Source organism: Rhizopus microsporus (assembly GCF_002708625.1).
Source record: "Rhizopus microsporus ATCC 52813 unplaced genomic scaffold scaffold_9, whole genome shotgun sequence".
In the NCBI taxonomy this organism is placed as follows: domain Eukaryota; kingdom Fungi; phylum Mucoromycota; class Mucoromycetes; order Mucorales; family Rhizopodaceae; genus Rhizopus; species Rhizopus microsporus.
This window is the reverse complement of record NW_019671924.1, coordinates 137,619-151,595: the sequence shown is the minus strand read 5'-3', so window position 1 is coordinate 151,595 and position 13,977 is coordinate 137,619. Positions and strand designations below refer to the sequence as shown.

Genomic DNA, 13,977 nt, shown 5'->3' with positions numbered 1-13,977 from the left:
AAAAAAAAAACTTGCTGATACCAGTATTCAAACATGTAAGAGTGAAACTTCAATAAAGCGTGTACAACGTATTTCATACCTCCCACCCCGCTTCATTCGTTCTTTAGCTCTTTTACAAGTCTATATTTCCCTTCTCTGCTATTATCTTTTAGTTTGACAATTTATGTTGCACTGATTTTAGGGCACTTTTGACGATAACTTAATAGTGAGCTTGAATGAGAGCCATTGGACATGAAAGCCGTGGAATGGTGAAACAAAATGTCAGGGTTCACAAACAAGGTATTGGCCAATAATAAAGAGACTATAGCTTTGATTTACCTGAATCACGGATTTTTAAACATATTTTGTGCTTTCTAATAATGTCTAATAAATGAATTAAAATGAATTTAGGTTGTACAGCCAAACAGTAAAGAAAACATATAAAAGCATTCAACGTTTTCATGCTAAAAGAAATCGGATTTACTCATGAAACTTTTAGCTATTGCCACTTCTCTTGTAGTAGCTGCTTCAATTGGTGTTGAAACAGTATCTGCCGCGGGTTACAGTTACGTCCACGGCGGTGCCAAAGGTACCTCACAAGCAACGCGTTACTGGGATTGCTGTAAGCCTTCTTGTGGTTGGAATGGTAAAGCCAAGGTTTCTTCTCCTGTTAGAACATGTGCCAAAAATGGTGTCAGTATTATCGGTAACAACGTTCAAAGTGGCTGTGCTGGTGGAGGTAGATTCATTCTTCAGTTAGACGTGTTTATTTCTCCTTTTTTTAATTCTTGCTTTTCCCTTTTGCTTAGGTGCCTTTGTCTGTAACAACAATCAACCTTGGGTTGTCAATAATAACCTCGCTTATGGTTTTGCTGCTGCTCGTATTCCTGGTGGTGGTGAAGATCGCTGGTGCTGTTCTTGCTTCGAACTTTCTTTCACCTCTACGGCTGCTAAGGGAAAGAAAATGGTTGTTCAAATTACCAACACTGGTTATGATGCCGGAACCGAAAAGGGTGCCCACTTTGATATACTCATGCCCGGTGGTGGTGTAGGCTTATACAATGGTTGCCAACCTCAATGGAATTCCCCTAGTGAAGGCTGGGGTGTCAGATACGGTGGTGTCTGGAACGCTGACATGTGTAAGCAATTGCCTGCTCAACTTCGCAAAGGTTGTGAATGGCGATTTGGCTGGTTTAAGGGTGCGGATAACCCTAACCTCGTTTACAGAGAAGTCACTTGTCCCAAGGAAATCACAAATGTCAGTGGCTGCAGAAGATTGTAATAGCAATCTACATTGGTCCATCTTTTTCTCGTCTGAAATAAAATATACCTATTGTTTTAGTGCTTTGTTCTCTAAAGCCATTGATTTTAATTATTCATCTATTGCCTCAGATCATATACTTGGGGTGCCCATAATATTGACGTCAAGTAATGACCATTGCGAATACTCTTATCGTTTCCCTTTTAATGGCTATCCTCATTCACATTAGCTTTTTTTTCAAATCAGTAGGTGCATTAAGCTTTTCTACTATAACATACTGTCATATTCAGATCTTATACTTGCATCTGATATAATTACTCGCCCTACGTTGTTAGTGACAGGTTTGAAGCACGTTTACTTCAGCTCTCGGGGAAACTCATTCACTCATGGGTGCACATGAATGCTAACTCAGATTGAAGAAAAAGAATGACTCACGGCGTACACCAGCTTCAATTTTTGGTTTATTTGATTTCTAATACATGCTTCGGTTCGGCCATATTGTTTCTGCAACCGGGAGAGTAGTTCTCTATAAAGAAAGAATATGCCTTCCAGGTTAGGGCCATTTTTTTGACTGTAATTACTCAATTAAGTTAGCATCGTTAGATGCCCAAGTGTAACAGAATCCCTTTCGTAAATACAAACGCCATAAAAAAAGAAAGATTATTCCGAGTACAGCAATTCAATGAAGGCTTATTAATCTTGAGCTTTTGTTCGTTTTATTGTATTTCAAAAAAAAAGAGGAGAGGGAAGGATTCGTGTATGTGGGAGACCTAATTTATAAAGAATGACAATGTCGTTTTCTGTACATCTGACTGACAACTTTCCACATGGCGCCGCTTTTATCCTAATACCCTTTTTGCATGTGGTGTTTATTTTCAGCAAATTGCACAAAAGGAGTTTTGCTTGCGAATAAATGTCGATTAGCAGTAGATAAACTGTCATCATTATATTTTATTATTTAGTATACAATAAAGAAAGCCATTAGAGCCATTATTCTGTAATTCAGAATATAGAATATATTTGCTCCCTGTTTCTTGCTGAGCATTATCCTCAGTGCACAAACGGAATTTAAATGGATTTACTATTTTTAATAAAATCACTGCCAAAAAGAATCGTTTTATTTTTGTTTTCTTTCTTCTTTTTTTCTTTTACACAAACAAAAAAAAAAAAAGATGACTTTAGCCACAAAGCTAAAGGGTCTTCCTTATAAATGGAGACAAGTGGCTCTAGGATGTACCATTTTTAGTTTCATCTATATCACCTTTTATTATGCGTTACAGGAATATGAATATATAGAGCCTACAATTGAATCAACTAGAGAAGAATTCTACTTTACTACAAATATCCCGCCATCACCATTAGCAAAGACTTTGACAATGACACAGAGAACGTATGGATATGACAATTTTGAATCGAGACTGCCACAGATACAGACCAATTTTGGCAGCGAATCAGCATCAGAAAAAAAGATCAGGGAAGAAAGAGCAAGTGCTGTCAAAAAAGCATTTATGCACGGATGGACTGGCTACAAGACCCACGCTCTTGGTCACGACGAATTAAAGCCATTGACAGAAGAACCTCATAATCCATTTGGTGGTATGGGCGCCACGCTGGTGGATAGTCTTGGTACTATGATTATAATGGAATTACATGATGAGTTTGATCAAGTCATTGCTGAAGTTGAAAAGATTAACTTTTATGTGGATAAAGAATTGAGCGTATTTGAGACAACGATTCGATACCTCGGTGGTTTGTTAAGTGCATACGAACTGACAGATCATCCCAAGAAGCATATCCTACTGGAAAAGGCAAAGGAGCTGGGTGAAGCGTTACTGCCTGCATTTGATACTAGACTTGGTATTCCTTATTACAAGTTTAATCCAGTAACGTAAGCAATTCGCTTCTTTTTATTGTGATCTTTATTTAATTACGATGTATTAGTCAAATGGGTAACGATAATTCGACATTGCTAGCAGATATGGCAAGTCTTCAATTGGAATTCTTTACGTTATCTCACTATACAGAAAACCCTATCTTTGCGAAAAAGGTAAGAATGCTTTTGTATCATGTATACATATGGCTTACATCGTTAAATTAGGCTCAAGCGATCACAGATTTCTTGGATTCTGCTGGATATGCTCACGGGGTCAGATTACCAGGATTATACCCAAACGAAGTCGACCTTGACTCTGGTTATTTTACAGATAGTAAGTAGAGTATTGTACGTATTAATTATGAGATAGCTCATGATTATATATGTTAGCCATTGCTAGTTTTGGGGCTATGGGAGATAGCGCATACGAGGTAAGGTTTGCTTCTATGTTTTATCCCAGCTTTTTGCTTACATGTTTCTTTTTTAAAAAAGTATTTCTTGAAAGAATATATCCTGACTGATGGAAGTATACCACAATATGCTAGAATGTGTAAGATAGCGACCTGTAAAAAAAAAGAGAGGAATTACTTATGACTTTTTCTGTCATAGATTTACAATCCATCGATAGCATGAAGCAGTATATGCTCATGCAGTTACCCGGAACAAAGTTTCTATACTTGCCTGCGTACGACACTGCAAGAAATCTAAAAGAGCCTACAATGGATCATCTTGTAAGAAAAAAGCATTACTTTTTTTTTTTTTATTTACAAATGTGTTTTTCTTTGCAGACATGCTTTGTTCCTGGTATGCTTGCCATCGGATCTAGAATTTTTAACCGACCTGACGATATCAAAGCTGCTAAAGGACTATTGGAAACCTGTGTTTATATGTACCGATCCTCTGCAACAGGATTAGCGCCAGAATCATGGATCTTCCCTGATCAGATACCTTATAATCCCTTGACTTATGGCAAAAGCCTCGAAGAATTAGAACAGTTACCACCTAGACGACGATACAGATGGCCAGGGAAGAAAAATACACCTGTTGCAGTAAATGTGACAGTCGAGGTTCCCAATCGAACTAACCGTACGCTTGATCCGCCCATCGAAAGGCCTTCTGGGTTATATGCGCGAGATTATCGCTACTTGCTGCGTCCGGAGACAGTAGAAAGTTTATTTATACTCTATAGGATTACTGGAGATCCCCGATATCAGGAATATGGCTGGGAAATATTTAAGGCTATAGAAGAACGCTGTAGAACGCCTGTTGCATATGCAGCAGTGAGAAACGTGAGCCACTTGGGTAAAGGCTACCGTTTGAATCAAATAGATAGCATGGAAAGGTAAGAGCTATAATAATATCAATAAGCATCATACCTAAAACTTGCCTTGTGTGTAGCTTTCTGTTTGCAGAGACGTTTAAGTATTTGTACTTGTTATTCAGTCCTCCAGAGATGATATCACTGGACAAATTTGTATTTACTACTGAGGCTCATCCTCTTCTTCGACGCCCTTGGACAGATACTTTTATTGAATATAAAGCTTAATTATAATAAAAGTATATTTATTTCTTTTCAAGCACTTTTAATGTTCCATTCGGCAACATTTCACCAAGGTACCCAGTCGTGAACCAACCGTCTGAATCAATCACGTCAGAGGTTGCTTGCTCATCCTTGTAGTATTCCGCAAATACATTATTTCCACGAACCCAAATTTCTCCACGAGGATTAGGCTTATCTTCTGCTGTCAATGCACGTTCTGGTTGATCCACCAATTTAATCTCATTACATGGTAAGGGCGCACCTCTAGCTTCAGGCAAGGCATTATAATCAAAAAACATAGAGGCAGTAATAGAAGAAGACGTCTCTGGCAAGTTGAAAGTTTGAATCACTTGAGTGCTTAAAACAATTCTCAAGAAGGTAGCCAAGGTTGGATCAGAGTTATCGTCTATATCCTATTATGAATAAAATAATGATAGCTATTGTCATTTTATATACATACCGTTGTCAATGTAAATCAACCGCAAGTTTCCTCCAAACATAGTTTGTCGAATATTTCTAAATACTAACATATCATATTTGCAATCATTCACTAATCGACTTTCTTCAAGATATTCTTTCTTTGCATCGTATCCACGCTTATACAAAAATGACTTTCCATAGCGGGACTCAATGAGATGTCTTACTTGTCCTAATAACCAAGAGTTGCTAGATAGAAAATTAATACACTTCGTTTCTCTTATATGTTTACTCCTTACCTGACAAAGATAGTTGGCTTATGCTGAGGTATCATAGAAAGATAAGATAGAATGTCAGCATCGTTTGAATCGGTTGACTGAGATCCAAATACGATAGAACCTCCAGCAAAACTGATTACTGCTGTCAAGACGTATCTCAAGACATTATCTATACAAATTATTAGATACAAAAGTCGAGTATACTTTTGCAATAGTATACCTATAGATAGGTTCACCATTAAGCGATCTTTTGATGAAAATCTTTGTGCTGGAGGAACAATTGATAGATATGATGCTAAAAAAAAGTGTTATACATTATGCATAGATGCCTGTTGGCTCATACAAAACTTACAGATGCTTGATAGCAAGTTTTTATGGGTCAATACAACGCCATGCTTGGACTATTGCAAAAAGTAAGTATAGACTGCATAGACGCATTTACAGTACAGCTTACTTTTTCGTTTGCTGAGCTAAAGTAAATGCTTGCAATATCATTAGGAACTAGTAGAATCTTTCAGTATCCATTTGATTAGTAAGCAGCGCTGCCATCTTACCAACTTGGACATCATCATAGCTCTCATCGGCTCCTCTTTGCTCCAATTCATTAAATGTTATCAGTTCAATTCCGGCTTTTACGGCTTTATCTTTATCTGCTTCAGATATATTGCCGACAACAACAATATGCTTCAAAGTGGGGATGTCGCTCACGTGAATCAAAACCTCGCGCAGATGACTTTCAACTGTTACCAATACTCTCAATTTAGTTTTTTCGAGAATATGAGAGAGATACGAAGCTAGGATTGGCACAGTGACAAGCCCATGCATATGGCAGGCTACCCCATCGTAGGAATTAGTTAAACATGATACATGATCAATATCATTTGACTTTTTATACCTATTTCTGTCAACACAGTGTCTTTAAATGCTATATTAGTATCCTCTTTCCAATATGATATAAAGCCACTTACGATAAGAGTTGTTAGCGTAGATACCAACAAATGAGCTTTCATCCTTTGATTGAGGAACGAGTTTGGCTACTGAGCGAAGACCTTGATAGACGCGCTCAACTTTTGATCTAATTGTCTCTATACATGAGTATAGTTAGCTCTTACAGTGCCTTAATTGTACTATTTACAACAAGTCCTACCATAGGAAGTCTATAAGGTCATATTAGTATATCTCTCTTTATATTAAAACAAATTGACTTACATATCCACCCTCTTGCTCTAAAAAGTCAGCGTTGCCATGCTTCTTGAAGCCACCTTCCTTATAAAAATCAGCCAGAGTACGAATACTTCGCTCAAATGTGGAGCACAAAGGTGAATTCATGGGATACATTCTCGAACGATAAATGGCGCTTTCTCCAGGATGGCGAAGGCGAGAGACATCCGATTGTGTATTGAGTAATAAAGGGTGAATATCAGATGATTTTGAATTACGAGCAGAGAGTAAAGCAGCAGCGCCTACGATACTTGCTAATAGTGTATAACTTAACGTATCTAACTCAAAGGTCATAATTTTTGTCTACTTTAAAAGAAAGTTGCATTGAACAACAAAAAAAGGTCAAAGTTTATGACCAAACATTCAAGCGCCGACCGGAAAATGGGCTAGAAGCGATGAGCAAAGAAAATGCGACAAATACCACTGCACTGATTTCCGAATGAATTACGCGATTAATTACGGTACAGTAAATGCTCTTATAGGGGTGGGATAATCACAAAGCTCGGCTATTTTAGGCGCAGTATATAATGAGTACAGCTGCAAAATTTCTCTGCACAGGATGCTCAAAAATTGGTGAAAAATTAATGCGTCCACTGCGTCGCAGTGCAAGGATAACCTTGATTTATGATATGGTACCATGCTGAGTTTGTGAATTGTGCCTAGTGTCTTTCAAATGTCCCTGAGTGCCTCTTTGGCATAAGTAAGGGAAAGCAAAGTTATCCGTTGCGATGCCTTTCCTGTAAAATATAGAGAGACATACGACTATATTGCTGGTTATTGTCCCAGTTTGCTTGAAGAGAACTATCCGTTTGAAAAGAGTAAGCCATCCTGAGAGAGATTACTTGGTTGGTATGACTTGCTGTGCGTGATAGGTGACGGTTCAGTTGCTCAAGTATGTGGTAGCAGATGTATAAACAATGTATCATAGTGTATAGTTTTCTCTGAATTAAACGTACTTGTTGTAGTGTAGATTGAATGAGTAAAGCCAGGTAGCATAGTCAGATCAATTGTGCTGTGTAACATATAGAGCCTTTTACAACATTTTAAACTAGGTCACTCCGAAAAGATATACACATGTCTTTAACCCAAAGAAAGAGAAAGAGAAAGGAACAAAGAATATATCTTTATACAATACGCCTATCAATAGCACATTAGACAAGATAGCCTCCTCATTCTTTTAAGAGTCTGTAAGGGAGCGTTGTATGTCATTTCTAACATGTAAAAAAGAAAAAAACGTGCTATTGTTGAGTTATTGTTTAGTAACGAAATTTTTACCTTTCATTGGATAAATTGTATCTCCATGGAAATTGAGGGTTGCAATCCATAACAAAAAAAGGAATAATAAAAGCCACGAAGGGATCTTATTGGGTCTATGAGATAGGCTGTTTAAAATAAAAAAATCAATGTCAAGCTCAGCTTTTCTCTCTTTTTTTTTTATTTTATTTTATTTAACAAACAAAAGAATAGAATGTCAAATCCTCCAACAAGGACTGTTCGACTGACAGTCATTGCAGCAGATGGTCTTCTCAAGAAAGACCTATTTTTCAAGTTACCTGATCCTTTTGGTATATGAATACATATAATATACATATAGATAGTGTCATAACATATATTATTAGCTGTTGTAACTGTAGACGGAGAACAGACACATACAACCACAGTTATGAAGAAAACATTAAATCCATATTGGAATGAAAGTTTTGATTTGTAAGATATTTTTTTTTTTGATAGTCAAAAATATAAGAGGGGCTCATTATCTATTGCAGACAAGTAACAAATAACAGTGTCATTGCTGTCCAAGTGTTTGATCAAAAGAAGTTTAAAAAGAAGGACCAAGGATTTCTTGGAGTCATTAATATACAAGTATCCAGTGTTTTTGATATAGAGACTGGAGGAGATGGTATTTACACAAGAAAGGCGTTATTGAGAGCTATTTTTAACTTTGACCGAATATAGAAATGTTAACCTTGGACTTAAAAAAATCAAATAATCATGATACAATTCAAGGAAAGCTTATTTTAAACCTCTCTACAAATGTCAATGCTCCTATTCGAAATGGAACAAATACCCTTGCATCAGGCTCTTCTAGTCATAATGTTTCTTCATCTGTCAACACTCAGCAGCAAGCATCAACTACAGTAGCAGCAACAGCATCATCTAGTAATAACAGTAGCAATAATAATACCACAACCACAGCATCCACAGCAGAACAAGATAATGACTTACCCGAAGGGTAAATCATCTGAAGGGGGTGACATGATTTGAATTAGTATTAAAAAAATTTGTATTTAGTTGGGAGCGAAGAATAGATCACTTGGGTAGACCTTATTATGTGGACCATAACACAAGAACGACAACGTGGAAGCGACCTTCGTAAATATTCAATATACATTACAAAACATTTTCAATTAACGCATTCATTAGTGCAAGGACCGCACAAGATCAACAAAATCAAACAGAATTAGAAAGACGTCGACATAATGCTCGAGGCCTTCCAGAAGAACGTTCAAATGCGGGAGGCAGTACAACTTCTCTTGACACAACCAGTCGTCCTCAGTCAGCACATTACTTTAGTGGACCTGGTAATAATCCTACTAGTAATCCTGGTCATGTCATTGGCGTTCAAAACAACATGACAACGGCAGGTTCAGGACCACTTCCTCCTGGTTGGGAAATGCGAACGACAGCAGAAGGACGTCCTTATTTTGTTGATCACAACACACGTACAACGACATGGGTAGATCCTCGTCGACAGCAGTATATCAACACTATCGGCCCTGGATCTAACCTACAAGTCCAAGTACAACCAGTCTCTCAGCTCGGACCACTCCCCTCTGGCTGGGAGATGAGATTGACGAGCACAGGTAGAGTTTATTTTGTGGACCATAATACAAAGACAACCACATGGGATGATCCTAGATTACCAAGTAGTCTCGATCAGAATGTACCACAGTATAAGCGAGATTTCCGTCGTAAGCTGATCTACTTCCGTTCTCAACCTGCACTTCGTCCTGTACCGGGTCAATGCCATATCAAGGTTCGTCGTGATCATATCTTTGAAGACGCCTATGCAGAAATTATGCGTCAAGTGCCTGCGGATCTCAAGAAACGATTGATGATCAAGTTTGATGGAGAAGATGGTCTCGACTATGGTGGCCTTTCTAGAGAATTCTTCTTTTTACTTTCACATGAAATGTTCAATCCATTCTATTGTCTCTTTGAATATTCTGCACACGACAATTATACACTTCAGATCAATCCTCACTCGGGCATCAATCCCGAACATTTGAATTACTTTAGATTTATCGGACGTGTTGTCGGTTTGGCCATCTTCCATCGCCGATTCCTGGATGCATTCTTTATTGTCTCCTTTTACAAGATGATTCTAAACAAGAAGGTCATGGTAGAAGATATGGAAAGTGTAGATGCTGACTTTTATAGAAGCTTAAAGTGGATACTGTAGGTGGATGGTTTATCTTATTTTCTGTTGCATTAACATTCTATATATAGTGAGAATGACATCACAGATATCCTTGACTTGACATTCTCGGTGGATGATGACCGATTTGGTGAAGTCGTTACTGTTGATCTCAAAGAAAATGGTAGAGACATTGAAGTGACAGAAGAAAACAAGAAAGAATATGTCGAGTAAGTTGAATAGGTGTAATCCAAGGCCCCTCATTGACTTCGTAGCCTGGTGACGGAATGGCGTATTTCTAAACGTGTTGAAGAACAATTCAAGGCATTCAAGGAAGGATTTAACCAATTGATTCCTCAAGACTTGATCAATGTCTTTGACGAGCGTGAGCTCGAGCTGCTGATTGGTGGTATTGCCGAGATTGATGTTGATGATTGGAAGAAGCATACAGATTATAGAGGTTATACTGAACAAGACGATGTCATTCAATGGTTCTGGAAGTGTATACGCAGTTGGGATAGCGAAAAGAAGTCTAGACTGTTACAATTCACCACAGGTACCTCACGTATTCCTGTAAATGGATTCAAGGATCTTCAGGGTAGTGATGGTCCAAGACGATTTACTATTGAAAAGGCTGGTGAGATTACACAGTTACCAAAAGCACATACATGGTAAGTAAAGAAAACAACAAGAATAACAAGATATTCATCTTTTTATATAGTTTTAATCGTATCGATATGCCACCTTATAAATCTTATGAAGCACTTGTAGCCAAACTAACGATGGCAGTTGAAGAAACAGTAGGCTTTGGTCAAGAATAAGTAATTATGTGTACATATCCCCCTCCATTATTTTAAATAAACCATTCCATTTACATAAAATATCATGTACATTGTTGTTGTATATTAGTTTTTTTAATTTTTGTACACAAAAGAATATAATAAATCAATCTATGCAGACAACATGATACCAATACCAAATTTACTTTGACCCTATTTATATTGTAAGTATATAAAGAAAAAGATAAACAATAGCAACAAACCTTCATATGATCCAAGTCACCACTGATGAGGAAAGAGAAACCAGGAGCCATCTTTTCTTCCAAGACAGCGGATACTCTACCTGTTGTATCAATCTGTCCTCTGAAAGTAGCTGCTCTAAAATCGAATTTGCCGCCTACAGTGGCAACAGCTTCTCTGCGACCACCTTGGGCCATCAAGTTAAGTTCGACACCAAAGTCAACCTTTTCATTAATACGTTGATAATAACTGGCTTGTATTGCTCCCATGCCTTGGAATTGTGCAGTCGCAATAAAGTCTTTACCAGTGTATTTACCAACTAATGACATGGCAGTCTCTTCCATGTCGCGTGTAGGACGCTGCAAGACGATTTCACTTCCTACTACCAAGCTTTGGGTGACAGATTGAAGGTAGGAAGCCATGTAGAGACCTGTCATCTCTAATGGATTGGCATTCATCGTCTTAAAGTTCAAAGAATAATCTGATCCATTTACTTCTTGCTCAAGTTGAACCATAGAATGACCAGGCATGTTGGTAAACTAATATACTTTTAATATTCATATACACATCGTTTGATATGCTTTCTCTACCTGTGCAACCACCTTGGTCACATATTTATTCGACCAAGCATGTCTGAAAACGCCGTTTAAGTTTGTATCGTTATCCATGGTACCTTGCAACATGGTCTAAAAAAAACTTTTTAGTCTAAAAATCCCTATTGTTGGATAGTCTTTTTTTTTCAGCGTGTTTGCTGTCTACCTTTTCGGTCATGTAGCCAGACATAAAGTTATACATGGGTGGCATAACTTGAGAGCCTAAAGAGAATTGATGTTGAACGTGGAAATTGGCAGAAAGTTCCTTGATAATGTTGGCTTGAGCACCGTCAAAGAGGTAAGCGGTAGTAAAGACCTCTATATGTTGTTTAGTCATGAATTATACATGCGCGCGTCATTTTCATAATTTTACCCTTGGTTACTTCGCCATGAAGTCTTTCAAATTTTCCGGGACTAGGCAAGTTTAAACGTCCTTTATGGTATGAGAACCAAGAGGGCCACTGAAGTGGATTCCAAGCAGATCCCGTAGGCTTTTGATCACCTTTAAGGCCAAAATTACCAGAAAGTGGGGTAAAAAGTCTAGGAGTTGCAGATGTAGCTTCTGGTGTTGCCATAGTTGACAGGTTTTTCTTTTAAATAAAGAGTGAGTGTGTGAGAGAGAGAGAAACAGAAAAAAAGTGGAGGGGGTTGGACTGCTGGTCTTTCGCTCATTCAAAATAAATTTTCAACAAGAATTGATTCGCTTAGCTTTCAAAAGCAGTCCACTAGTACCAACTGTCACCTTCACGCTATGAGTTTACAGTAGCTTTAGTTTAACAGCTAGACGCTGCCTTATAGACAGTCAATTAGATGGAAAGAGGGTATTGATACAGGGATTAAAGCAATGACAAACACAGTTAGTTCCATTTCAGCCTTATCGCTCAAGAGTCCCGTAACCAATAGAACTAACTCTTTTTCTCTCAAATTTTCTAGATAATCACATCTTCTTGTATGATTGTTTTTTTGCTGCTATAGGAATAGTCTTCTCAGTATGTGATTGTAGCTTGCACTGAATTCACTAGCAACATTGCTTGCTGAGAGAGAAATGGGTGCTCTTATCCAATCAAAGCTCCAAGCTTCAATCTACGTCATTGTCCGGTCCATAGCATGATAGTGTGCACTCTTGGTCGAACAGACCTTGATGCATAGTATGTGAGTATGACCAGAGCAATCCTCCCTCCCTTTTATATTATCCATCTAATATGGTACATAGTTGCATCCATCAATGTAAATAGTCATACACTAATCCAATCATCTATAAAGGCCAAGCGTACTAAGAAGGTCGGAATCACCGGTAAATATGGTACTCGTTATGGTGCCTCTCTCAGAAAGACCGTAAAGAAGATGGAAATCACTCAACACTCTAAATACACCTGTACCTTCTGTGGTAAAGATGCTGTCAAGCGTACTGCTGTTGGTATCTGGAAGTGCAAGGGCTGTAAGAAGGTCTTGGCTGGTGGTGCTTACACTGTCTCGTAAGTAGAATTGCAGATTAAAAATGTATATAATTGACAATTTTCTAGTACAACTGCCGCTGCCACTGTTCGCTCTACTGTTCGTCGTCTTCGCGAACTTGCTGAAATCTAAGCGATTGACAGTTTATCTTGGCATATATAAAATAAAAAGAACACAGTGTATATATTCAATACATGTTCATATCAGATTCGACCCTTCTTTCTCTCTTTTTGCATAATTACAACAGCGCAGAATATGACAGAAAAAAAAAGTTTATTAGATCACATTGACTCCAACATGGTGTTGAATTCTTCCAATTGCTCTTTTAGTTCTTTGTTCTTGACTACAAGCTCTTCATTGGTCCTGTCCTTTTCTTCCAACTTTTGAGTCAATTGTTGAATCTGTCTTTCATATTGCTCAACCTTCACGTCCGACTCACGAAGACTATATATATGTATAGAATAAGGTACCCATATTACACTGTTTCATATATACACATACCTTTTTGTTGTCTCTCCAAGGGCTCTGTCAGAGTCCTCTAGTTCTTGCTCAAGTATAGAAATCTTACGCATGGCATTATCATACTCCTTCTTCAAGTCACTTCCCTCTTGTTCATTTCCTTTTAATTCCTTAATTTTTTCATGAGCAGTTTCTAAATCATCTTCAAGCTGTTTGTTTCTGTTTGTTAAAGAAACAATCTCTCGTTCACTCTGTGTTTGTTCCTGTTCAAGTTCTTTAACTCTAGCTTCTAAAGCCTCTGCCTTGGCAATAGCAGCATCGGCTTCAGCACGAATGGAGTTAATTTTCTTTGCGTGTAGGGATTAGCTTAGTCTTCCTATGGGCTTCCAACTGTTCAGTTAGATTACCTCGCGAATTTTTTCCATTAGAAGTATTAATCAAAAGAAGTGAAAAAGAAGGGTAAA

The 13,977-nt window shown here is 37.9% G+C and overlaps 7 protein-coding genes across 7 annotated transcripts; 4 read left to right on the top strand and 3 right to left on the bottom strand.

Annotated features, from left to right (window-relative positions):
* Window positions 1–465: 465 nt before the first annotated feature.
* Window positions 466–1,439, top strand: RHIMIDRAFT_313554 (endo-beta-1,4-glucanase; the record flags this gene model as incomplete). The annotated part of the gene is made up of 2 exons (XM_023614868.1): window positions 466–718; window positions 789–1,439. 2 exons carry the CDS (start codon window positions 466–468, stop codon window positions 1,259–1,261), a joined length of 726 nt encoding a protein of 241 aa, XP_023465709.1. The 3' UTR covers window positions 1,262–1,439.
* Window positions 1,440–2,616: 1,177 nt separating this feature from the next.
* On the top strand, window positions 2,617–4,659 carry RHIMIDRAFT_203166 (seven-hairpin glycosidase; the record flags this gene model as incomplete). Its single annotated transcript, XM_023606661.1, has 8 exons — window positions 2,617–3,128; window positions 3,182–3,287; window positions 3,339–3,447; window positions 3,504–3,544; window positions 3,606–3,663; window positions 3,723–3,844; window positions 3,902–4,455; window positions 4,512–4,659. 8 exons carry the CDS (start codon window positions 2,617–2,619, stop codon window positions 4,657–4,659), a joined length of 1,650 nt encoding a protein of 549 aa, XP_023465708.1.
* A 17-nt stretch (window positions 4,660–4,676) lies between these two features.
* On the bottom strand, window positions 4,677–6,863 carry RHIMIDRAFT_237815 (acetyl-CoA synthetase-like protein; the record flags this gene model as incomplete). The annotated part of the gene is made up of 11 exons (XM_023608825.1): window positions 4,677–5,059; window positions 5,114–5,319; window positions 5,370–5,517; window positions 5,569–5,643; window positions 5,701–5,749; window positions 5,803–5,849; window positions 5,903–6,181; window positions 6,244–6,264; window positions 6,317–6,433; window positions 6,496–6,505; window positions 6,558–6,863. 11 exons carry the CDS (start codon window positions 6,861–6,863, stop codon window positions 4,677–4,679), a joined length of 1,641 nt encoding a protein of 546 aa, XP_023465707.1.
* Window positions 6,864–7,995: 1,132 nt separating this feature from the next.
* RHIMIDRAFT_292172 (HECT-domain-containing protein) lies at window positions 7,996–10,808 on the top strand (the record flags this gene model as incomplete). Its single annotated transcript, XM_023613874.1, has 9 exons — window positions 7,996–8,134; window positions 8,189–8,276; window positions 8,336–8,469; window positions 8,526–8,802; window positions 8,862–8,942; window positions 8,994–10,028; window positions 10,080–10,217; window positions 10,263–10,658; window positions 10,709–10,808. Exons 1-9 carry the CDS (start codon window positions 8,038–8,040, stop codon window positions 10,806–10,808), a joined length of 2,346 nt encoding a protein of 781 aa, XP_023465706.1. The 5' UTR covers window positions 7,996–8,037.
* A 168-nt stretch (window positions 10,809–10,976) lies between these two features.
* On the bottom strand, window positions 10,977–12,493 carry RHIMIDRAFT_292171 (uncharacterized protein; the record flags this gene model as incomplete). Its single annotated transcript, XM_023613873.1, has 4 exons — window positions 11,973–12,493; window positions 11,766–11,917; window positions 11,597–11,692; window positions 10,977–11,545 (listed from the first exon to the last, which is right to left on the bottom strand). Coding segments are annotated over exons 1-4 (1,017 nt in total), but the record flags the coding sequence as incomplete, so codon positions are not given.
* Window positions 12,494–12,740: 247 nt separating this feature from the next.
* RHIMIDRAFT_237812 (ribosomal protein L37a) lies at window positions 12,741–13,186 on the top strand (the record flags this gene model as incomplete). The annotated part of the gene is made up of 3 exons (XM_023608824.1): window positions 12,741–12,747; window positions 12,813–13,074; window positions 13,123–13,186. 3 exons carry the CDS (start codon window positions 12,741–12,743, stop codon window positions 13,184–13,186), a joined length of 333 nt encoding a protein of 110 aa, XP_023465704.1.
* A 20-nt stretch (window positions 13,187–13,206) lies between these two features.
* Window positions 13,207–13,977, bottom strand: RHIMIDRAFT_138727 (uncharacterized protein). Its single transcript, XM_023605660.1, has 3 exons — window positions 13,921–13,977; window positions 13,556–13,860; window positions 13,207–13,498 (listed from the first exon to the last, which is right to left on the bottom strand). Exons 1-3 carry the CDS (start codon window positions 13,936–13,938, stop codon window positions 13,336–13,338), a joined length of 486 nt encoding a protein of 161 aa, XP_023465703.1. The 5' UTR covers window positions 13,939–13,977; the 3' UTR covers window positions 13,207–13,335.

Coding starts and splice junctions, on each gene's coding strand:
- RHIMIDRAFT_138727 (XM_023605660.1), bottom strand. Junction 13,499..13,555: donor CTTGGAGAGACAACAAAAAG/GTATGTGTATAT, acceptor ACATATATATAG/TCTTCGTGAGTCGGACGTGA.